The sequence below is a fragment of the Syngnathoides biaculeatus genome, chromosome 15 (genome assembly GCF_019802595.1).
Source record: "Syngnathoides biaculeatus isolate LvHL_M chromosome 15, ASM1980259v1, whole genome shotgun sequence".
In the NCBI taxonomy this organism is placed as follows: Eukaryota; Metazoa; Chordata; class Actinopteri; order Syngnathiformes; family Syngnathidae; genus Syngnathoides; species Syngnathoides biaculeatus.
In genome coordinates this window covers 3,520,410-3,546,661 of record NC_084654.1, presented here as the reverse complement: position 1 = coordinate 3,546,661, position 26,252 = coordinate 3,520,410, and the positions used below count along the sequence as shown (strand labels likewise).

The window sequence follows — 26,252 nt, the reverse complement described above, 5'->3', positions numbered from 1 at the left end:
CACACCCCACTTTTAAGGTTATTTGTTAAAAACGTTTAAAATATCCAATACATTTCGTTCCACTTCACAATTATGTCCCACTTGTTGTTGATTCTTGACACACAAAAAAAAAGATTTTATATCTTTATGTTTTAAGCCTGCTTTGGCGAAAGCTTGAAAAGTTCAAGGGGGCAGAATACTTTGACAAAGAGGTTTGAATTTATTGAAACGCATGTTTACATTGAATTGAAAATTTCATAGATTTGTTAAATCAAACTCTTAACATGCATGGATTCCTCTCTCCAAACATCGACCCACCGAACCCAGTCATCTCAACAGTGGTTGTATTGTAGGAGAAGCAGCTTCTCAAACTTAAAGTCAGAGAGTATGTTCCTCTTAGGTGTGAAGCCCAGCTTCCCCACACTTGACATGCACATTTTTACCTTTGACCTCAACAAGGTTAAAGTAGTTTCTGAATCTCCATTTGACAAATGCAGTCTTTCCACCGGAGTCTGAGTCCTCCTGACTCGCCATCTCTCGCGATGCGCTGTAAACACCCGCCACTACGGATGTACACTAAACAGCCGCCAATCTAATTTCTCTGGTTGGCTTAAGACGTAATCATACTATATCTGAGCTAATCAGCATTGCTTCGGTGATTATCTCACCCTCCCGTCCATTGTCACTCTGCAACACTCACAGCCACAGGACAAAACACACGCTTCCGCCTGAGTTCTGTGTGTGTGTGTATGCAAAGTCGGACGCCAGCGTTTGTTTTTTTTATTGGGCGGCTTCCGTACTTTGCAGTAACTGGGTGTTGATAATAGTAAAGGCGTTATACTGACAGTCAGTGTAATTAGTTAATAATGGCTTGAACGCCATTTATTTAAATGCCATTATTCCCATCACTGGTTGTCACCAGAAAACCGTGAGCTAATGTACTCCGCTGCTATGCTCTGTTTGAACGTTCACCACAGAACTGAACTGAACAACATCTGGACAAGCCAGTTAAATAGTCGGGTAATATAGTCAGGTCTGATGAGAGCAAAATTGTACTCTTTGGATACCATAATACAGATCACATTTAGAGGAAAAATGGCATGGCATATCACTCGAAAAACACCAAACTAACCGTGAAGTACAGAGGTGGAAATATGGTGGTGTGGGGCTGCTTTTCAGAAAATGGTATTGGTAAACTTCACATTGGATTAGTGCTTCTCAATTTGTGGGGCGCGCTCCCCTTGGGGGGCACGGTGCTCTGCGAGGGGGATACGTGTGACCTTGAAGAACACTTGTTTTTTTTTTTTTGCCGTACTAGAATATAGTGCAATTGCACATCCACTACAGTTGTTGGCAGTGGTGCTCTTATTGTCAGAGTGTGCGCAGGGAGGGTATGGTGTAGGTTTTTTTTTTTTTTTTATCGGACTGAGCAAGTAATTTGAAGTACAGTAAACGAACCCATAAGAAACAACATGAATTTTTTTAACAGGGATGAAAAGGCAGAGATAGACGAAGACAAAAAGAAAGTCTCACAAAAGCTAAGACGGGGAAGTTTGACGAATCATATGTAGCGCTTGGCTTCACTGTGACTACAGTGGGCGATGTGGAAAGACAGGTGTGTTTACTGTGTCTAAGAATTTAGGCAGCGGAAAGCATGAAGCCAAAAAAATTCATGCGCCACTTAAAGACATTACACCCCAGTCGTGCCGAATATTGCCAAGAATCATCCGACTTTGTGAAAAGCTAAATCAGTAAACCAGCGAGCACAGTTCGTATCATACAAGGTAGCTTACCAAATTGCTCAGTGCAAAAAAAAAAAAAACCCAAACCTTACCAGATTTATTCATTTTTGTTTTATAAGTTAATGTTTTATATATTGTGGTCCTGAGTTAATATGCTGAGCTGAATTTGATGTTGTTTATTGATTTTATTCACATTTGTATTTCACTATCAAATGATGCGATAAGTTGGTCAAAAATGTTTACAGTTTAAACGAGGATTTTTTTGTTTTTAATTTCAGGGAAATTGATCCACTTAAAATCTTTTCAGTTACAGACTTAACAAACAATGTCAATAAAGTTATTCTTTGTTTTCAGTTGAACTATATTTCTAATTTATTTATTGTTTTATTTATGTTAATAAGGATACCATGTTATGGTGACCTGTACTTGGAATAATTTTAGAGACAAATTATAATATAGTCACAGTGGAGAGTGGGAGGGCGCAAATTGTTTTATTCTTGCTAGGGGAGCGTGCCAGAAAATAATTGAGAAGCACTGCATTCGAGGAAGGATCTATGGAGAAAAGTACCGAAACATTTTTGACAAATATCTGCTACAGTCTGAGGATAATGAAAATAAAATGAGGTTGGACTTTTCAGTAGCAAAACCTACTCCTCACAAAACTGATTTCAAAGAAGAAGAAGAAAAGGCTGCTAGAATCAGCTTCCAATTGAAAATATATGGACATAACTGAAACTCAAGTTCCATAAATGAAGCTCATGGAACCAGATGTGAAGACTTCCTGTGTGGAGCAATGCGTTAAAATAATACCAGAGCAATGTTTGCGACTGGTTTCTCCATACAGGAGGCAACTAGAACCTTTCATTACGAACAAAGACTTGTACGAAGTAGTAAATAAACACAAGTTTGCGTGTTCAATACTTTTTCCTGTTATTTCACAGCCAAGAGATTTACACATAATTAAATTTCTGGGGTTATTTGTTTTGTTTTCTTTGTATGTATTTCTTGGGTTGTTTCCATCATGTAGTAACACTTCCATGTCACCTTTTAAGTGAAACTGACACGAAGTTATACTGTACATTTTAAAATAGGTACTGTTACCAAAACTACACATAATATGAATGAATCACTTTGATGATAATACGAGCCAGAAAAAGTGAGGTGGGAGCGTTTTATTAAAGCGCAAAGTAGCGAAAGTATCCCTTGACATCCCAGTGGCGGCCATATTGTCTGTGACGTCATTGAAAACACGCAATGCCGAATGCACTGGCAGATTAACGAGAGCGATTTTCAGATTTTTCTGACGCCCCTTCTGAGACTGAAGCTCTTTTCGAGTCGTACAAATCTTGAAACAGGTTGCGTTTATCAATTATTCTTGGCCTATGTACCGGGGCCAGCCAGCGAGCCCCGCAGCGTTTCATCGCAGCTTTAGTTCTGAAACATAATTGAAGTTGGCGTGTCTGTTTTGAGAATATTCTCGCCCATAAAAAAAAAATGAAAACACTAACAATGACTCATAGTTGGTTTTCAATCAAAGCACACACATGCAACAAGGTCCTTCAGGGGAAAAAGACGCGACAGCAGAGCTGCGGAAGGGGAAAAAGGAAATGGCCAGTCACTATTAATAAGCATAGATTGACCATCTATCCATCCATTTTCTGAGCCCCTTATCCTCATAAGTGTTGTAGGAGTACTGGAACCAATCCCAGCTGTCATCAGGGAGGAGGCAGGGTATGCCCTGTACTGGTTGGTAACAAATCGCAGGGCACATGGAGACAGTCAACAGTCGCACACACAATCACACTTAGGGACAATGTAGAGTCTCCAATTAATGTATGTTTTTTGGGATTTGGGAGGATTCCAGAGTGGAAAAAAAAACGCCACACAAGAAAAGGTTAATGGATGTTGTGAGGGATGACATGCGAACAGTGGGTGTTAGAGAGGAAGATGGACGAGATAGGCTTCGATGGAAAAAGATGAGACGCTGTGGCAACCCATACGAAGAAGAACAGGGAGAACATGAAAACTCCACACAGGTGGGGCCGTGGTTCAAACCCCGGTCCTCAGACCTATAAGGCCAACGCTCGACAGCTGCTCCACTGTGCTGCCAGATCATTAAAGTAAAATTTAATTGTAAAAACTATATTTTTCTTTTTATAGGAATATGCTTATTCTGCATAAAGGGGAGGAAAATGGATGGAGTAACGTGTAACTATTTCTCTAATAAATATTTTGGCTTCAAACAGGTTTTGATCTTAAGTTTATGAATACAGTAGTGTCCTCTTTTTTTCAAACTATGAAGGTTTGAACTTGTGTTTAAAGTTTAAAGTGTTTAAAGAAGAGAAATATGAGAAAATGTTCATGCCTGTCTGAGAAAAGTTCATAAAGTGTGTGGTTTGGGATTTAACAGCCTTGAAAACATTTTAATTCATTTAATTTATTTATCAGTCATTTATTTTTGTGTATACGTGTATTTTGTATTACATTTAGGTACTATAAATGAAAAAAAAGGAATCTGCTTTGAACAGATTTCCAACAAACCCTATCTCTGTATGTATTTGTCTGTCATGATCTTTTTCCCCACCTATCATCGTTGACTTTTTTTGCGTCTTGTTGATTCACCTCAATGCAGTGTTTCGTTTTTTTTTTTTTTGTACATGATCCCAAAATTGATCTTTCAGTGAACTCTGCACGATGTAATTTAAAGCAGACATAATATGCATTTGTTCACAATTTACCTCTACAAAAGATGTCTTAGGTGGTCAAGGATTAAAAAGATTACAGTACACTTGACATTGACTCTGAACGCTCATTTTGAAATTGCTGTCCTTTGGTGGGAAGTTTTCTGTCTCATTCAAATGAGCCTCTGCTCTCCCAAGCCACCTGTGCAATGCTAAGTTGGGCTTTCACAACCATAATGGCCGGGGGCAGAGGTGGAGCCTTACAATTAGCTGAGTCGAGAATCTGAAGAGAAAAGAAAGCAGTTTCTCCAAGGTTGAGAATTTACTTGCAGTGGTGGGCAGGCCAGTGCAGTGTGACATCATGGTGTTCAATAAGCACACTCGCAATGATCAAATCAAAACAAAGGTAATTGCAGTACCTGTGTGCTTATTTATTTATTATTATCCATCCATACATTTTCTTTTGCTGCTTATCCTCACGTGGGTCACGGGGAGTGCTGGAGCCATCCCAGCTGTCATCGGGCAGGAGGCCGGGTACACCCTGAACTGGTTACCAGTCAATCCCAGGGCACATAGAGATGAACAACCACACTCACAATCACACCTACGGGCAATTTAGAGTGTCCAATTAATGTTACATGTTTTTGGGATGTGGGAGAAGGCACGGGGAGAACATGCAAACTCCACACAGGCGGCGATGGGATTGATCCGGGTCCTCAGAATTGTGAGGCCAACAATTTACCAGCTGATCCCACCGTGCCGCCAATTTATTATTGTATTTATTTATTTAGCTTTCTAAAGTCCATATTTTTCCAGAAATCATTGACTTCTAATGGCTGTAACACAGATTGTTCCACATATTGGAATGGGGTGGTAATCCACCATCTGACTTGATGTCAGTATGGCACTGTGTCCAACGACCATATGGAAAATTTATTCCTTTAAGTATTCTATTAATAATGTCAATCCATCCATCTTCTACCGCTTATTCAAGGTTGAGTCATGGGGGTCATTAGCTTTAGCAGGGATGCTCCCTCTTTCCACTCACTTCATCTAGGTGTTACAGGGATATCCCAAGGTGTTCCCAGGCCAGCTGAGAAACATAGTCTTTCCAGCATGTCTGGGGTCTCATTCCAATGAGACGTGCCAAGAGCACCTTACCAGGGAGGCTTCTGGAAGGCATCTGAATCAGATGACTTAGCCACCTCAAGGCACCTCCTCTTAAGGCATAGATGAGCAGCTTCTCAACCTTTTTCCAAGGAGAGCCCAGACACTCTGCGAAGGAAACTCATTTCGGCCACTTGTATACAGAATCTTCTTGTTTAGGTCATGATCCACAGCTTGTGACCATAGGTGAGGAAAGGAACGTAGATCGACCAGTAAATAAAGAGCTTCACCTTTCGACCCTTTTCCAACTGAAGACCTTAGTCTCAGATTTAGAGGTGCTGATTCTCATCCCAGCCACTTCACACTGGGTTCCAATGCTCCCATGAGAGTTGAAGATTACAGTTTGAGAATCATCTTTACTGGCCAAGTATGTAACACACCAAACCAACGGAACCACATCATCTGCAAAAAGCTTAGAGGCAATACTGAGGCCACCAAACTGGACCCCCTCTACGCTACACTTGTCCCTAGAAATTCTTTCCATAAAAGTTATGAACCCAATCGGTGACAAAGGGCAACATTTACTGAGTCTGATTTGGATGCTTCCAAGAAGTCTCACAGGAAACGAGTCTGACTTACTGCAGGCAATGCGGACCAAACTCTTGACATATGTCATACAGCGACCAAACAGGCCGTATTTGGGGGTTCGGTACCCCATACTCCCAAAGTACCCCGCACGGGGACTCCCTGAGGGACAGGGTCAAATGCCTTCTCCAAGTCCACAAAACACATGTAAACTGGTTGGATAAACTCCCATGTACCCACGAAGACCCTGCTGTGGGTGTAAAGCCGTTCCACTGTTTCACATTGCTCCTTCTGAATCTGAGACTCGACTTCCCGATGGACCCTCCTCTCCTGGACCCCTGAATAGAACTTAGCAGTGAGGCTGAGGAGTGTGATTCCTCTGTAGGTGGCGCACACACCCCAGTCCTCCCAGGACCACCACCCAAGTCTGCCAATCCAGAGGCACTGTCCTCGATGTCCACGTGATGTTGCAGAAACATATCAACCAGGACAGCTCCATAGCATAAACTCTGGACGAATCTCATCCACTCTCTTCGCCTTGTCACTGAGAAGCTTTTAAACCTGTACTGTCACCTCAACCCTAGAAATAGGAGAGCCTGTCTCAGACAACCCAGAATCTGCTTCCTCATAGGGAGGGGTGTCGGTAGAATTTAGGAGGTCTTAGAAGTATTCCCCCACCTATTCACAACACCCTGATTCGAGGTCAGCAGCGCCCCATCCTCACTATACACAGTGTTTGTTGATGGTGCCCCGCTTCCCCCTCCTGAGACACCCAATGGTGGATCAGAATTTATTTGAAGCCGTCCGGATGTCTTTCTCCATGGCCTCACTGAAATCCTTAAATGCCCAAGCTTTTGCTTTGGTGACCACCAAATCTACATTCCGCTTGGCCAGCCGCTACCCATCAGCTGCCTCGGAGACCCACAGACCCAAAAGGCCCGATAGGATTCTTTCTTCAGCTTGACGACATCCCTCACCGTTGGTGTCACCGACCACCTTACGGTCACAGCTCCAGTCGGCCAGCTCAGCAATGTAAGCGCTGAACATCATCCACTCAGGCTCAATGTCCCTCGCCTCACCCGGAACATGAACAAACTTTTGTCTGAGGTGGGAATTGAAAATCCTTCTGGCAGGGGATTTTGCCAGACGTTCCCAGCAGACTCTGACAATGCATTTGGGCTTGCCACGATGGACCGGCATCAAACTAACTGGGTGGTGAGCACTTGACAGCTTTGCCCCTCTCTTCACCCGAGTGTCCAAGTGGCTGCAAATCTGATGATACGACCACAAAGACAATCACTGAACTGTGACCTAGGGTGTCCTGGTGCCAACTGCACGTGTGGACACCCTTATACTTGAACATTGTTTGTTAGGGACAGTCCGTAATGAGCACAGAAGTTCGATAACAGAACGCCACTCGGGTTCTTATTTGGAGGGGGGGTGTTGTTTCTCCCAATGACACCCTTCCAGGTCTCACTGTCATTGCTCACGTGATCATTGAAGTCCGCCACCAGAACGATAGAGTCCCCAGGGGGAGCACTCTCTGGTACCCCCTCTTAGGATTCCCAAAGGGTGGGTCCTCTGAACTGTTGTTTGGTGCATAGCCACAAATACAGTCAGTACCCGTCCCCCCACGCAAAGGCAGAGGGAGGCTACCCTCTCGTCCACCAAGCTGAACCACAACATACAGTTGCCGACCTGAGCACCTGCTTGGTGCCCGTCTCCGTGGGCAACTCCAGAGTGGAAGAGAATCAAACTGCTCTCACGTGGACTGGTACCAGAGTCCAAGTGGTGTGTGGAGGCAAGTCCGACTAGATCTAGTCGGAGCTTCTTGACCTCACACACCAGGTCAGGCCCCTTCCCTTTCCATCATAGCGGATATACTGTAGGAAATAGAAAGCTGCAGATTTACATTTCTCAATTAGTGCAGCAGTTACCCACATTTGGTGGGTGCAGTGGACAAATCAATGGACACAAATATGCCCCGCGCTCCATATGAACAACTTTGTTGAAAATTTGAGATTGGTACTTCTGTGCAGTCCAGTGCCCCGGTGGTGGATTTTTGCCATGCTTATAGCTGGCAGTGTATGCGCCAAGAAACTTGGTATGGGCATGAGTTATGCAACTGAGTAAATTCAGTACTGCTTGCTCGCAACAAAAAACAAAAATTACCTAACTCAATTTTTATCTTGAACAAATAAATTTTAATTAAAACTAATTTGTCCATATTATGTCCCCTTTAAGGTTACTGCTTTCTTGTATAATTCTAATGGTTAACTTCAAAGTCATCAAAGTTTTAACACTCATCACAAATTCAAAAACTTTCTTTTCATGTAGTCACATTTTTTTAATTTTCTCCATCCTTTTTCTCTCTCTCTCTCTCTCTCTCTCTCTCCATTTTTCTACCCCTCAGTTCCTCCTGTCCAGAAACGTTTCTGTTTTTTCCGCAGTAAAAGCCAAGACAAACTTCTTCCATCCCCCACCTCCGACACATCTTCACGCGCCTCCTTCTCTCTCAGGAGACGACTTCGATTCTGGTCGTCCACTGACATCACAGCAGACGTCATCACTAGCCAGTCCATCTCTGCCAGTGGAGTGTTCTAATACCATCCGCTGCGTCTTTTAAACCATGAACATCTTCATCGGTCATCATTGACATTCAGTGTTTCTCATAAAAACTCACACCATGTATACATATCTCATGAACAACAACTAGTCACTCTATATTACAGATAATCACATAAAACACCCACAAAAGAGTTGCTTATTGCAGCTGAGGGCATCCAATAATGCGAGTAAGTTTGAGTGTGTGTGTGTGTGTGTGTGTGTGTGTGTGTGTGTGGTGTGTGTGTGTGTGTGTGTGTGTGTGTTTTAGTGGACGTATGAGAGTGAGCATTTCACTGCTTCCAAGCACAGCAAGCTTGTCTCCATGCATTGTCCTTATAGTTTGTTTTTATCTGTATATACAGTCGAACCTCGATAGACTCTAGTAATTGGGGTGGGGGTTGTCTGACATAGCAGGTTGTCCGTTATATTGAAACGAAATAAATAAATAAAATATAGTGATAAAATACATCCAACCATTTTCTGAGCTTATCCTCACAAGGGTCACGAGAGTGCCGGAGGCTATCCCAGCTCTCATCGTGCAGGAGGCACGGTACACCCTGAACTGGTGGCCATTCAACCACAGGGCACATGGATACAGACAACAGTCACACTCACAATCACACCTGCGGGCAATTTAGAGTCTCCAAACAATGGATATTTTTGGAATGTGGGAGGAAACCAGAGTGCCCCACAGTGAGGGTGGGGGCAAGGGGGGATTTGAACCTTGGTCCTCAGAACTGTGAGGCCAATGCTCTATAGCTCCACTTATATATATTTTAAGGCCATATACACCAATAATGTTTTTTTTCTGAAACTGCCAGTATAGTACAAAATTATTGCCAAATATTTTAAAAGGCTTGTTTGAAAATTTTTGACTGTTTCACATTTTATCCAAACTTTCCATGTTGGTGTCCTTGGTCGTGGTGATATACCTGTGGAGTACTCGTAGGTAGGGGCCCTTCATCAGCCGCGGCAAATTAGTGTGCTTCATCGTTTCAAATCTGTTGTCAAAGGGCTTGACAAAAAAATCTTACTGCACTAAAAAAAAAAAGTGTTCCAGACTCCAAAGACGTGTTTTGTACATCTCAGAGTTAACACTGCAGCCATGCTGCTCTCTCTCTGCTCTATGTACGGTAGACAATACATATTGTCACATGGCCGCCACATCAATGCACCACATTTAACATGGACATCACATAGGCACAAAAAGCACGTCCTTTGGAATTTTATCGAGTAATATTGTGTATCTGGGTTCCGGAAATACGTCCATTCCATTTTCTGCCTGCATTCCACCACAGTGCTAGTTATAATAGCGCCCTGTTTTATCGAGGTGTCACTGGATATTATTTATTTGCATTTTGCAACATACACTCACGATGTAGTCACTTTGCAAAGTATGCTCTGAAATCAGGATTCATACCTGGTCATAAGACTTCTCATTTAGGTCACATTGGATCCTGCTCTTTGTAGAAGTGGCTGGCTCATCAAGAAATATTAACACAGCAACAAGCACCTGTTTATAACTTATTACTGCTCAGCTCTTTCTTAAACGGGTCGTCTGTTAGCTGTGAAGAGACACAGATGTCAGCCAGCAGCTTTAGCCCCACCAAACCTCTCAAATGACCAATAGCTTTAAGTAGTTTGTTAGAACAACAGTTATTCACATAAAATGTTGCTTTTCATCATAATACCGTATTTTATTCATAAAATTACAAACAACAACAGAGGTCATTTACACAATCTTATAGTAAGCGTTTTAGTTCAAATCATTGTGGCCATCAACTTTCAGTTGTTGGGTGTTCATAACATATGAAATCATTCAGGCTTGTAACAGTTTTTGGGGATATATTGCAAATCTGAGAATTATGGAGCTGAGATACAGTAGAGCGTAGTACCATGACAGTTATTAGACGACATCGAATTCTTTTGTCCAATAAAGATTAAAGTTAAAATAGTTAAGGCCAGCAACAATTACCAATGTGTGGCTTCTTAATGCCCTGCTTGATCTCATCTTGCGCACTTATTCTACCATTTCCCTGCATTCTTGTTTTACTGTGCTGCCTGTTGTTGCTTGAGTCATATTCAGTATAACACCTGTTGTCAAAATGATCTGTGATGGTCTTTGTCCTTTCATTTGTAAGCTGATTTGACTGACAGAGGACGAGAGGTCAATCATTGCATCACACCAGGAGGCAGCGGTGAGAGTGTAAATGGAGGAATCGGACAAGGTGATTTTTAAACAAAGGAGAAAAAGTAAAATAGTGTCTGGTAGATTATTTCTTTGTTGTAACAATGCTTTTTGTCGAAAAAAAAATGTGATACCTGTTTATTACCCATTTTAAACTATGCCACATTTGTAGTAAACATTCATTCATTTTTTCCTTACATTCATCTGAGGTCATTTCACAGGGGCAGTAGCTTTAGCAGGGATGCCCAGAGTTCCCTCTCCCCACCCACTTCCTCCAGCTCTTTCAAAGGAATCCCGAGACAATCCTAGGCAACCCAAGAGATGTGGTGTCTCCTGCATGTCCTGGGTCACCCCCAGGGTCTCCTCCCGGTGGGACCTGCCTGGAACACCGCACCAGGGCGACGTCCAGGAGGCATCCCAATCAGATGTCTGAGCCATCTGGCTCCCCTCAATGTGGAGATGTAGCAGCTCTTCTCTGCTTCTTCTCACCCTATCTCTAAGAGAGAGCCTGGAGACCCTGCAGAGGAAAATCATCTGGTCACTTGTATCTGGGATTTTGTTCTTTCGATCACGACCCATAGCTCGTGACCATAGGTGAGGGTAGGAACGTAGCTAAACTGGTAAACAAAAAGCTTCGCATCACTGCATCGATCTGCCTGTGAATCTCCAGTTTCATTATTCCCTCACACATGAACAACACCAAGATATTTGAACTCCTCCACTTGGGGCAGGATCTCATCCCCGACCTGGAGAAGCTCTTTGGAGACCTTTTCCAACTGAGGTCTCAGATTTGGATGTGGTCATTTTCATCCTAGCCACTTCACACACTGCCCCGAACTGCCCTGATCCGAATCAGTTTTATTGGCCAAGTGAGAGCTCCCCAACTGACACGGTCTAACATCTTCTCCAAGTTCCCAAACCCATGTAGACTTGCTGGTCAAACTCCCATGGACCCTTGAGGACCATGCCCAGGGTGAAGAGCTGGTCCACTGTTCCATGGTAACCCTAAAAAAAACCATATTGCTCCTCCTGATTCTGAGATTCGACTTCCCAAAGGACCCTCATCTGCACCACCCCTAAATAGCAGGAGTGTGAGCCCCCTGTAGTTGGAACATACCCTTCCCTTCTTAAACTGGGGGACCACTACCCAAGTTTGCCAATCCAATCTGATGTCGTGTCAACCAGGACTGCCCCACATTGTCCAGAGCCTTTAGGAACTCTGGCCAAATCTCATTCATCCCTTGGCCCTTTCCACCAAGGAGCTTTTAAAGCAGGTCATCCTGAGAGATAGGAGAGCCTGCCCCAGACTCTGCTTCCTCATAGAAAGACGTGTCAGTGGAAGTATCCTCCTCACCTACTGACAACGTCCCGACTCAAGGTCAGTAGGCCCCCGACCTCAGGAGTACCAAAGGCCAAAAAGACCCAGTAGGATTCCTTATTCTACTTGGATGCGTCCCTCATTGTTAGTGTCCATCACCGGATTCAGGGATTGCCAGCAGGACAGGCACTGACCACATTACGACCATGGTCTGCCGCCTCAGCAATGGTGGCATCGAACATCGTCCACACGGATTCAATGTCCCGCATCTCCCCGCGACATGGGTGAAGTTCTGCTGGAGGTGGGAGTTGAAACCCCTTTTGTCAGGGGCTTTTGCCCGACATTCCCAGCAGACCCTCACAATACATTTGGGCCTGACAGGTCAGATCAGCTTTTTACTTTGTCAATCATCAAACTGCGACCTTGGTTGTCCTGGTTCCAAGTGCACCTTTGCCACGTAAGCTTGAACATGGTGTTTGTTATGGGCAGTCTGTGATGACTGCAGAAGTCTGATAACAGAACACTTCTGATTGCCATTCCTCCTAGTCACGCCCTTCCAAACCTAACTCACTGCACACATGAGCAATTGAAGCCCCCCTCGAGAACAATGGAGTCCCCAGGGGGAGCGTTCTCTAGCACCATTTCTAAGAACTACAAAAAGGGAATACTATATGTACAGACAACAGTCAGACCCATCCCCACACCTGAAGGCGAAGGGAGGGTACCCTCTTTTCCACTTGGGTGAACCTCAATGTACAGGGGCTGAACCGGGAGGCAATAAGAATACCCACACCTGCTCAGCACCATTCACCATTGGCAACTCCAGTGTGGAAGGGAGTCCAATCCTCTCAAGAGGACTGATACCCGAGCTCAACCCTCATATGGAGGTGAGCCAGACAACATTTTGTTTGAACTTATCAATCTCACACCCAAGCTTGGGTTCCTTCCCTGCCAGAGAGGTGACAGTCCCTAGAGAGTCCCTAGAGCTACCATATTGCACCTGACCCCTATGGTCACTCCTGCAAGTGGTGAGCTCATGGGAAGGAGGATCTACGTTAACCTTTTGGGCTGTGTCCAATCGAGCCCCATTGGGGTGGACCCGGCCAAGAGGTGCTTGCCTCTGAACCCCCCCCTACTGTACATGCCTGGCCCCAGAGGGGGAGTCAGTGACCTGCAAGGGAAAAAAATTCTTCCTATATATTTTATCTTCAGAAGATTTTTTTGGAGCTGTGCTTTTTCTCATCTCTCACCTAGGACCTTTCTGTCATGGGTGACCTTGCCAAGAGTGTATATCACCAGACAACTTGGCTCCTAGGATCAAAGGGACACACAAACTCATCTACCATGATAACGTGACAGGTCAAGGAGGTGTTTAAGAAACATGTATTTGTGAAATGAATAGTTGAGCTGAGTATGTGGGTTGTGTCAATGATGGGGATGGGGGTTGGGGGGCAAGTCCCCTCTCCCAATCCTAAATGCTTAATTTTGTTGCTGTCATTGACTTTGTTAGGTATTTGATGACTAGGATGATTGAAATTTGAAGAAACAAGACATCGGTCATTCATTAATCCATTCATTTGGGGGGGGGGGAGTGGCATGTGAAATAACTAGGCACAGCCACAACATCTTGGCAGCTCATGCTGATCACCAACCTGGACAGGCTTTCAAACAAAATGAGATCTGTTGGCAACCAGCATTGTTAAAACAAAGAAATAATCCATCAAGCACAAATTTCCTGACTTTAGTGTTATTTTCGTTTTCTTTGTCATTCAAATAGCAATGTGTCTGTGAAAATTATTTGGATGCGGAATCTTTAATTAAATTTAGTAATAAATATTAAAAATCATCCATTTCTACATGCATGTTTTATGTTCAGTATAGGGTATGTTAAAAAAAAATCCCTTTGGGATAGTTCATCAGACATACAGTAGTGTTCAAAATAATAGCAAATAGCAATGTGACTAACCAGATTAATCCATGTTTCAAGTTTCTTTTATTGCAACACGTGTAACAAGTTAACAGTAGGTGCAGTAGATTATCAGAAAACCAACAAGACCCACCATTCATGATATACACACTCTTAAGCCTGTGAAGTTGGGCAGTTTGTTGAAGGATGTGTTAAAAAATAGCATTCTTCCGTTGACTTAACAAGCTCAAAATTATTTTCCACCGACTTTTTTTGTTTCAAGGGATTTACTAATCCTTCGGATCATCCACCCATCCATTCATACATCCATTTTCTTTTGCCGCTCATCCTCACCAGGGTCGCGGGGAGTCCTGGAGCCTATCCCAGCTGTCAACGGGCAGGAGGCGGGATACACCTTGATATGGTTGCCAGCTAGTTGCAGGGCACATTGAGACAAACAGCCACACTTACAATCACACCTAGGGGCAATTTAAGGTGTCCAATTAATGTTGCATGTTTTTGGGATGTGGGAGGAAACCAGAGTGCCTGGAGAAAACCCACACAGGAACGGGGAGAACATCCTCAGAACTGTGAAGCCAGCGCTTTACCAGCTGATACACCGTTCGGCCCCTTCGAATCACTAAACTAACATTTTGTTGTATGACCACAGTTTTTATATATATGTTCTTGCTTCACATCTGTGTCACATGGAGTCAACCAACTTGTGGCACCTTTCAGCTGTTATTCCACTCCAAGATTTGATGTCACCCCACAAATTCTCAATTGGATTAAGGTCCGGGGATTGGGCTGGCCACTCCTTGACATTAACTTTGTTGGTTTGGAACCAAGACTTTGCATGTTTGCTAGTGTTTGTGGTCATTCTTTTGTTGCAAGACCCATTTTAAGCGCAATCCTTTTAACAACATTCCACAATTCATTTACATGTTTTGGTTTTGCTTCAGAAACAGCATTTTTTATGTCACCCACAAATTCCCAATTGAATTAAAGTCCAAGAATTGGGCTGGCCTCTTTCACATTGTCTTGTTGAAACACCCATTTCAAGGGCATGTCCTCTTCCGCACAAGGCAACACAACCTCTTTCAAGTATTTTGACATACGCAAACCGATCCATAATCCCTTGTATGCAATAAATAATGAAAATAAATACGCAGTAAGGTTTCTCCTCTCCAATCAAACTTTTAACCAAAGTACACTGTTCTTCTGAACAATGTGTTGAACGAACCATTTTCTCCAGGCTTTGAGGGAGAAATGCATGTTCACCAAGTGCTGGGTTCATCCTTAAATAGGGCCCACCTGATTCATACCACTTTTTCACAAACTTGATGACCTCACTTATTGAACGCCACACAGCTATTTTTTTTAAACACACCTCTTTCATCAAATTGCCCAATTGCAAAGCCTTAAAGGTGTGTATGTAATGAATGCTCGGTCTTGTTGGTTTTCTAGTTCACCTACTGGTAAATTGTTGGCAATAAAAAATGGACTGAAAATGTGGATAAATCTCGTTAGTCACATTGGAATGCTATTATTTTGAACACTACTGAAGAGTCTGATATATTTGAGGCCAAGCATCCATATGGTCACATCCTTCCACTCCAAACTCCACCATGCCAGCCATGGCTTTATTGACTTGAGGTAGAATTGACCACAGTCATTGTGGAAAAAAAAATCTCCCTTCTCAAAATGTTTCCACAAAGTTGGAATAACAGACATGTTCATAATGTCTATGATAAGGAATTAAGATTGTGGTTCCTGAAAGAGTCTTTGAAAGCTGCACGTATACATTCCAGGTCCACTGAGAAAATTCTGGGGAGGAAAGTTTTTTTTCTCCCCAGAGTAACTCTGTGTTTGTGTTTTTTTTTTCCTGGTGTAGCACTTACCCACAAACCTCTGTGTTCTACCCCGTCCCATCAGTCATCTTCACTGGCCCTAAGCAACTCCAGTACTCAGCTTGGACAAAGCGCAAGCTGTAGGCCCAAAGGTAACATCCCAGGGCCACTTTACCATCTGAAGTGTGACTGGAGTTATGACCATTCCTTTTTAGATGCTCTCTTTGATGAAGACACTCATAGCATATTTGGTCCATGTGCCTACATCATGGGTCATCCAGGATCAGACGATTTTAGCCACCACAAGTCCACCTCAAACTCACCAGTCAACTGCAAAGGTACTGTCAGTTTTTAGTAAGCTCGAGTAGGTCAACATATAGCTAAAGTTTTTTTATGTTAATGTACATTTTCTGTAAAAATACTAAAATCAAATCTTGCAAGACCTGTTTTCAGGAAGCCAATGACTGGGCTTCGTTGATTTATATATTCACTGGTTCACAACGTTATACAACTCACCCAAAGCAACAGTCACCACAGATGGGGTCACATCACGTTTCACTTTACAGAGTTAAGAATTATTATCATTCACTCATTCATTCACTCATTCGTTAATTCATTCATTATTATCATATTATTATTATCATTAATATATTAATATTATTGCGGCACGGTGGCACAGCTGGAAAGCGTTGGCCTCACAGTTCTGAGGACCCGGATTCAATCACAGCCCTCCCTGTGTAGAGTTTGCATGTTGTCCCTATGCCTCCGTGGGTTTTCTCCAGGCACTCCGGTTTCCTCCCACATCCCAAAAACATACAACATTAATTGGATCCTCTAAATTGCTCCTAGGTGTGCTTGTGAATGTGGCTGTTTGTCTCTATGTGCCTCTGATTGGCTGGCAACCAGTTCAGGGTGTACTCTGCCTCCTGCCCGGTGTCAGTTGGGATAGGCTCCAGCACTCCTGTGACCCTTGTGAGGATAAGCGGGTAAGAAAATGGATGGATGGATGGATGGATGGATGGATATTATTATTATTACTATTATTATTATTATTATAATCTGGAGTTTGCATGTTCTCCCCGTGCCTGCGTGGGTTTTCTCCGGGCACTCCGGTTTTCCTTCCACATCCTAACGACGCTCTAGATTGCCCCTAGGTGTGATTGCGGCTGTTTGTCTCCATGTGCCCTGCGATTAGCTGGAAACCAGTTCAGGGTGTACTCTGCCTCCTGCCCGCTGACAGCTGGGATAGGCTCCAACACTCCCCCTGACCCTAGTGAGGATAAGGGGCAAAGAAAATGGATGGATAGATTCTTACTATCAATTATTGCAAAGTGAGATTGACCGCCTACATCATTAAAAAAAATGCATTCATGGCAAATGAAAGCATATAAGAAGAAATTCAAATTAGATTGTAACTTCCTTCAGTAGTGTAAAGTTAGAATGGGTTGTTTTCACAGACGTCACATTTTTAGCTGAACCCCTGCGCGCCGCCATTGAACCTCTCTGCCTAATGCATACCCAGTGTTGAAGTCTACGGAATACTCTTGGTTACTGTTTGTGTTTTTGTGTTTAACGGGCATCTTGGGACTCAAGTACACAAGAGAGAACTTGCTAACCATCAGAGAGCCTTCTTCTGACTTCTGACTTTTTTTCGACAACTCTCGCCAATTCGCTGAAGCTTTTTCATAGTTACTAGTCCGCGCCCTCTTGAGAGCCTCGCGATCCGGTACACAAATCCGGCAGCGTAAGCGGGACGTCTAACGGTTCCCACGAAACACTTTGGACGTTCTCTGGCTCTGTGCTTCACGGAGACTTGGTTTTGTGGACGATTGCCCGACGCTGCTATCCCGTTCCATCGTGCTGATGTGTCGCCGTGCTAAGCTAACAAGCTTAATCGATACTCTTTTCAGAAGGCCAACATTACAGTTAAGATCTTTTTTTTTTTTTTAGTCACTTGAAAGATTCAAGAATTTTGTGGAATACTGGCTTTGTTTATTCTTTTGTCTTTCTGCCATAGTCCTCAAATTATAAACAAGTAATAAACATTTCACATTGCTTGTGGTGAACTAATATACAGGTTTTACTTTTTGAAAACAAATGGAATAAATGGAGTTTGCCTCAATATTAAAAAGATAATATTACACCGCCTTTCATTTTCTGTGTCAGCATACAGGTAAGTGCTCTTCCTTCATGATTTCTGTCACATAGAGTAAAAGATCAACGGCACAATACTGCACCTTTGTTACACAGTCCTGCGTCCAGCGTTTATGCCAGGTAGCCCAATAATCAGTCTGGGCTTGATGTGTTGTCGGTCGTGTCTTCAATAAATGCGGTTAGAAACATAATGTCGTCCACCTTGCCTATGTATGAGTAACGGGAGCTCAGGGATCTAAAATGGCTGCCGTTCGAGGCAGCCCAACGGGTGACGTCATGTGAAAACAACCCATAGCAATCCGAACAAGATTCCCAACACATGCGAATACTTCACAACTATGTTTATCTATTTATTTTTTATAAAATAGAGCTACTCACACAAAATAAAAAAAAATTAAAAACTAATTAAACTCAAGTACTAATTCAGTACACTAACCCAGTGTTTTTCAACCTTTTTTGAGCCACGGCATATTTTTTACATTGGAAAAATTCTGTGGCACACCATTAACCAAAAATGTTCCAAAATGACACTGTATAGTATATTTAATTACAATATAATTTCTCAATTTATTTATACTCAGTCAGTGTGAAACCTGGGCCTGTTTAGATGAACACAAAGCCGATATCCTGGCAGGAATAGAAGAAAGACACACACAAAGCTCTTCTTCAACAGCTCTCAGTCTCTGTCTGTTTTTAGTTTTTATAGCAGTTAGGCATGAAAAGCTCAGCTCACACAGATATGTTGTGGAAAATTGGAGCAATGTCAGAACAGCTTTGTTGGCCAGAATGGGGAACTCCTTGGCAGCAGTCAACCAACAACTGTCCAAAGGAAGATCTGCAAATCTTAGTTTTAAACCACGATCCTGTTTCAGTTCAGTTACTTCCTCCTGCTCTTGTAAAGTCATGTCCTTTCCAACAACTGATGCCGAGCTGTATGGGTCCCTAACCCAGTCAAAGCATTCAGTGGAGGCTGAAGAGAAATAAAATGACAACTTCTCCTCAACTTCTCCTGATGTTTACCTATTACCTCAGACAGTGCAGCAGTGTTGCTTTGCCGTTTGTCTGTGAGTGAGTACATCTCCAGGTTGGCACGTTGCACATGCTGTTGCCAGAGGTCCACCTTTAAACGGAATCCATTTATTTTATCTGTGCTTGTAAGCAGGTTTTCATTTCGGCCCTGCATCCTTGTGTTCAGTTCATTAAGATGATGAAATATATCAGCCAGGTATGCCAGCTTTGCGCACCACTCATCACTTGCAAACAGATTTGAGTAATTAGACCTCTCATTTGTCAGAAACATTTTAAGTTCCTCTCGCAGCTCATACACACGGGTCAGGACCTTACTGGGCGACAACCAACGGACCTCCGTATGGAGCAATAAGGCTTTATGCTCCGCTCCCATTTCCTCACACAGAGATGCGAATATACGGCTTTTCAGAGGTCGTGTCTTTACAAAGTTCACTATGCGCACCACATCGTCCAACACAGGAACCAGTTCTGCTGGTAAAGTCTTAGCAACGAGGGCCTCACAGTGCAAAAAACAGTGCGTAACAATCAGATCTGGGTTTCTTTCCTTCACTCTACTCATGAAGGCTTTGGTGCGCCCGACCATGGCTGCAGCTCCATCAGTGCACACACTTGTGCAGTTTTCCCACGTAAGTCCTCCCTGATCAAGATATTACGATGTGACCCGAAAAATTTCCTCTCCAGTTGTTTTTTCTGACAGTGCCTTGCAAAATAGGAAGGTTTCTCTAATGGCATCTCCATCCACAAAACGCACATTGGCCAAGAGCTGAGAATGTCCACTAATATCCGTAGACTCGTCAACTTGCAACCCAAATTTCCTACTGATGCGTATCTTTTCCAAAACATGGCTTTCGATGTCTGTAGACATGTCATCAATACGCCTGGCAATTGTGTTATCAGAGAGCGGGACTTTAGCTATGTCTTTAACCGCATCAGGACCGAGCATCTCGTTGACAATGGCTTTACAGGCTGGTAGTATTAATGTCTCTGCCACAGTGTGCGGCTTTTTTGATTTAGCAACAAGTTCGGCGACTAGGTAACTAGCTTTGAGCGCTTTCTCATTTACCTTTGTGGTTTTTCTCATAAACGTTGCCTGTTTCTCAGTGTTTACACGCACGCGAACAAAATAGTCTATCGGCTTGTTTTGAAGCGACTGTGTGTCGTTTGGAGATGGCGTTTAAGCTTGCTTGGCACCATGGCGCTGTTGGATAGCTTCTCGCCACACACCAGGCATAACGGAATAGGTGTCGTCTCATCCCCGGTGAAAGTAAATCCAAACGAAAAATAGCTTTCACTATATTGCCTTGAGCTCACCGTCTTTGCTTTCTTTTTCCCACCACTCATACTAAGACCTTCATCCGGGTCAGAATCTTGTCCAGGGCCCAGTTCAGAGTTTGCAGTTGTCCTTTTTAAAAACTTCTCCATGACTGTCACCACGGCGTCTCAGGTGCATCATTAATTCTCTTGGAAGAACGAGGCAATCAGCTACGTGTTGCCACACGGACAAATATTACATTACTCTGCCAGCCTTTACAGCACGGACACTGGATGATGACATAATATTTGCAGAACATTATTAATAAATGTTAATTAAAAAAAAAAGTGATATTGGATAATTTCTCACGCCACTAGTGTGCCGTGGTACAGTGGTTGAAAATCACTGCACTAACCAATTGCAAAATGGAGGAAAACACCTCTCTTGATAAAGATTTTTGGGGACAAATCTGGAGAAATATAATCTCAGTGACAAAAACAAGAGTTTACAGCTATTCAGAATGGGCTTTTCAAACTCAAACATATCGACTTGAACTGAAAATGCTCCAGACACTGATTTGTGTGCTCTTTGGGATTGTACATCCACTGTGGTTCACTCAATTTTCCTTTTCCTTCGTTGCTGGTAGCACCGCTCTCTTTCTTTGTCCCCATGACATGGTAGGGTTTCAGTGCCTCTGTCAAGAACCAGCGGAGCAGAGGTGGACCCAAATGCAGGACTCCCAAGCAAAAGCATAAAGTTCAATAGGTTTTATTTTAAGATAGTTGTTCAGGATAAGACAGTCCAAGGCAGGATCCAAAAAACAAGAAACAAGGTCTGATAACTATGAGACAACTAAAGAGCATAACAAAAGCATGACTGGACTATAATGGCACAGATGCAGAGTAACCCAGGATGAGGTAAAAAATACTCAATGGATTGGCAAATGCCAGTGACAAAAACTCAAAGTTAAATGCCTGTCTAATTACAGTCTGATTGTGAAATAGCTGTGACAGGTGTCACAGGTGGAACCGCCCAGAGCAGTGGTCAGGCCACGCCCCTCTTGGCAGTGGCCAGGCCTTCCTCTTGACAGCCTCCGACCTTGGTCTTGGCCTGCCTTTTGTACCCTGTTCTGGTTACTGCAATATGAACGGTTTGGGGTAGGGTTGCAGCTAGCTGAAGGGTGGAGAGGGCTTTCACTCCTTTTCTCTTTTGTCTACTAGCTGCTAGCTCGGGCTGAGCTGGACCCACAGGAGCCTAGCCTGTTACATCACACAGACATTGCACATTTTTATTTCTCAGTGTACAGACTCTGAACATTGGATTATCACACTAGATGAAGTGGAAGCTTCCCCAACCACATGGGCCCATTGAGACAGTGTAAAAGTGTTTCATTCTTCTGTGTGGGTCCCAAAAGTAGCAAAGGGTCTCTAAGGCTTCAGGAGCTCAGACTTCTGGGAATTGTATTTTACTGCAGCTGCAGTACTGAAGGCCACCAGGGTGCTTGAGGGTGCTACATTCACATCAAGGAAGACCATCCTGGATGACTTTGTCATACACATGCATTATCATCATTCTAACACTCGGATCAGAGCTCAGCAGCTCAACATAATGATCAATCTGCCCATCCCCCACTCTGTTCTAGAGGACCCCCCCTCCCCCCTCTCAGTCTTCAGCCTACCGCGCACTCTGCAGGGAGAAGTTTACCACAGGCTTGGATATCCAGCTCAGAGCTCTGACAGACGGCCTCCACCTCCTCTGTCACCCCGCTGGAGCTCCGACTCCCAGCACGGAATTTTAAGACCCACCCTGCAGCTTTTGTTACCGATCTTAGACCGCTGACAGTCGGCTTGAAGCGGTGTTATCACCTGGCCTGGAGGTAGCTGGGGAGTTCTCCCAGCAAAGCCCCTCTGTGTTGCAAAATGATTAAGGAGTAGCAAACATGGGGCTTCGAGGCTTGCACGCAACTTTGACACGCACGCTGCAGCTTTTGACATGTGACCTGCGACTCTGACGGCCAGCCTTGACCTCTGCTGTCACCAGCCCGGGAGCTTCAACTTCCAGCACCAAACTTTGACACCCAGCCAGCAGCTTTTGTTACCCAGCTCCGAGCGCTAACAATCATCATGGAGGGTTGAGACTAAAAATTAGCTCGGTTATTTCAGGTGACTCTGCTACATTTTATAGATTGATAGAGAGGAATCATTTAAATGTTTGAATACAATGGTAGCTTGACATATAAGTCTTCCGAGATATCACCCGAAGCCAGGACAGTTTTTTGTTTTGTCTTGCAAGCTAAGATTTGAAATATGAATGACTTCGGTAGATGGCGCCGCGATCCTTAAGATGCTGAAATGCACATGTTCTGCTCAACTTTGTGAGCTTCACTGTCTTTCATGTGTGCACCTTGTCTCTGTTCCATCTCTGTGTGTAGCTGCTCTCACGTTATATTATTTTGCATGTAGTACTTGTCTTTTCAACCATGGGGCCCAAGAAAGCAAGTCTTAAGGAAAAGATGAGAAGAATAAGACTGTGATATTATGGAATTAAAGCTCAAAATGGAAGAAAAACATGAACAGGGTGTATGAGGGAGCGACTTGCCAAAGAGGTATGAATGTTGTACAGCGACCATATTGTAATGCCATAGGTAAAATGATATGAGGAAAACTACTGGGGTTTAATCGCTTTTTATTCAACACTTTGGTAGCATACACCAAACTCTCTAACAACGGCCACACTCACTCTCATCCCTCGTCCCCATTACGCCCTCCATGCCGCTCTTAAAGGGGTACACTCATAGTTACAGACACTATATTACAATATGTACAATTCTCAAGCAGAATGACTCCAAGTCGATAACACCAGCCAAGAGGGTGAAAATTATTTCGAAGTCATAGGGCTGAGGAGGAGCTGACAACTGAGGTATTAAAAAAAACAACAGAAGCAGTAGGATAAGAGGTGTGGAGTGGAGGTTCTGACGAGGAAACAGGAGTAGGTTATCTCGACCACCGACATCAAGAATGTGTTAGCAATGGTGGGGAAAGTTTTGGACCTTGTGGTGAAGAAACATCTAGAAAAAGTTGCAACTGGTCATGCAATGGGGCTATGTAATGACACGTGCCTTACACATTTCAGAAACAGTCAAAAAGAAAAAGAAACAAACCTCTTTGGAGAGGTGCTTTTTGAAACTCCCCTCTGTTGACAGAAGAATCAGTTGGTAAAAAGCAAAAAATGTGCAAGAAAAAAGACCCAAAGATAATCAAGAAAAGCTGGGAAAAAAATTACAGAAGCAATTAAGTTAATTCATTAAGTCTACACTAGCATTAAGAGTGTAGATAAGTGAAATGATACAGATTAACCAAAGACGAAAGAAAAGCATAGTTTTTACAGTTAGGTTAAGAAACAGTGTAAAGAGTCAGTGAGCGAAAGTGACTGAGAACCCACCTCCCCCACAACAATCCTCCATATGGCTTCTCCACCCTCCACCTCCACCAGTATCTTCTGTTACCAAAAGTCATCTCATCGCCAAGGTAAGTACACTTTATAAAAGCATTTCCTTTCTTTCTTTCTTTCTTCTCTTCTATGTTTTTATGCAATACACTCGTTCCTCTACTTACGAACGTCTTTAGTAACGAAAAATTCAGCTTATGAACCACTTCATTAAAAGAATATTTTCTAGTTATGAAGGAAAATTCATGACATGAAAGGAAAAAATGGGCGCTGGATTCGCAGCCCCCAAATTCCACCGAGCGTAAACATCCTGCATCTTGGTTTGTGTGGCGCGATAAAGCTGCTGTCCCATTGGCTCTCGCCGTACCATCTTCCTGGCATCCAGTTGGCTAGGAGAGACGTCATTCTTTACTCATTATGTTTTTCATTTCCCTTGGGCACTCAACTGTCACCAAATAATGCTAGCACTGTCACACACTGTCACAAGCTAGTGCACATTAAAAAAGTACAACTTTTTGCTGTTTTTTTTTTTTGGTTTTGTTTTTTGTTTTTTTGCAATTTTGTTCATCTTTACTCACCATGGGCCCCAAGAATCTGTAGTGGAATTAAGTTGTGTGCGTGCATCCATTCGTACGATTGTTTTTTCATCTGTCCAACATTTGCCTCCTCCTCCATCCCCCACGATGCCTTTTGCTTGTCACTCACCTTCACATCGTCACCTAACACCTAAGGTATTGAACATAATTTTCATTATTCCTTATTTTATGCACTTTGAATGCTTTTTCAGGTGGGGGGTGGGATTCAGGGTCTTGGAACAGATTAGCCTATTTACATGTAAAATGCTGTTCTAATCATTCACATTATGTAATGACTTCCGGAATGGATTAATTTCATAAGTAGAGGTACCACTGGATTTGTCATTTATAAATACACTTATTAAAGACATGTCAAAAATTAGATGGCATTTTGGGTGTTGGAATTGATCAATGGTATTTACATGGTATTTACATTAATTTAAATGGCAAAATTTCCTTTGACAGAAGCGCAACTTGAAGCAAGGGCTCAATCATGGGACGAATAAAACTTGGATGTCAAGATACCACTGGATTCCTCTCTTAGTGATCCAAAATGTGGGCGAATTCCCTGAACCACATCGCCCAAGCATACAAGTGGTTGATTTTTTCAAATGAGACCCGAAATGTGGCTTAGTCCCCCAAGCCACATCAGCCAAGAACACAAATGCTTGACTCCTCCCAAAATGACCCAAAATGTAGCTGCAGCCTGAGTGTCAAAGTTCCATCCTATAGAAGTCTGTGTGACAGAGAACCCAAGTAGAGGAGTTCAAGTATCTTGGAGTCTTGTTAACAAAAGAGGGAAGAATAGAACAGGAGATCAACAGGCAGATCAGTGCATCTTTGGTAATGCGGACTGTATTAGTCCATTTTGGTGCAGAAGGAGCTAGATTGAAAGGTGAAGTTCTTGATGTACTCGTCAATCTAAGTTCCTACGTTCACCTATGGTCATTAACGGTGAGTTGTGACTAAAAGAACAAGATCCCGGATACAAGCGGTCGAAGTGAGTTCCCTCCCTGTGGTGTCTGGGTTTTCCCTTAAAAATAGAGAGAGAAGCTCGGGCTTGCGGAAGGGGCTCAGAGTTGAGCTGCTGCGCCTCCGTATTAAGAGGAGCTAGATGAGGTGGCTCGGGCATCTGATTAGGATGCCTCCTGGAGGCCTCCCTGCTGAGGTGTTCCAGGCAGGTCCCATTGGGAGATGACCCTCGGGATGACCCAAGAAATGCTGGGACAGACTGTCTTTTGGCTGTCTCAGGAATGCCATGGATCCTCCTGGAATTGGTGAACAATGTGGTTGGAGAGAGGGAAGTCTGGGCTTCCCTCTAAATCTACTGTCCACACAATCCAACATCTAACTGCAAGACAATGGACAGATACATTTGTTTCAGAATTTAAAAACATTGTGTGCAAATTTACGTTATTTTATTTTATTTTAGTTATTCATTCATTATTCTCTTTTTTTTTATTTATGTACTTTATTACGTTATTATGACACGGATCTTATGTTACGTTCTGAGAGAAGGGGACTCTATTACATTGTCGGATGCAGATGTCTGGAATGTTTGAGAAGTGGACGAGTGGATTTAAGAACGAGGATGACGGTCGACGGAACTTCTGACGACCACCACTGCTTCGGACAAGTACACAGACGGCACAGTGCCTTCTGCCTAACGTCTTTTGGGACACTTCCGGAGCATTCGTCCACTTGGACATTCACTTGACCTAACATTCGCCTGTTTAGAACATTCATTCGACTTTTGTGACTACATGTCGTTTGGCTAGACTAAACGGTCTTTGAACTTCTATTTTGTGTTAGTTATTGTTTTGTGTTGTATT

General features: G+C 43.2%; 1 protein-coding gene across 8 annotated transcripts in view; it reads left to right on the top strand.

Annotated features, from left to right (window-relative positions):
* ccdc88c (coiled-coil domain containing 88C) overlaps window positions 1–26,252 on the top strand; it is a 123,241-nt gene that overhangs the window by 89,362 nt on the left and 7,627 nt on the right. For 3 of the 8 annotated variants that reach the window (XM_061844730.1, XM_061844733.1, XM_061844729.1), the window contains 3 exons: window positions 10,843–10,929; window positions 16,008–16,115; window positions 16,179–16,301. The exons of 1 other annotated variant lie outside the window; for it this stretch is intronic. In XM_061844730.1, coding sequence (XP_061700714.1) covers window positions 10,843–10,929; window positions 16,008–16,115; window positions 16,179–16,301 — 318 coding nt within the window. Of the gene's footprint in view, window positions 1–8,507; window positions 8,890–10,842; window positions 10,930–16,007; window positions 16,116–16,178; window positions 16,302–26,252 lie in introns of those variants that run through there. 4 more of the 8 variants (XM_061844731.1, XM_061844732.1, XR_009798580.1 and 1 more) reach the window with 4 other exon arrangements.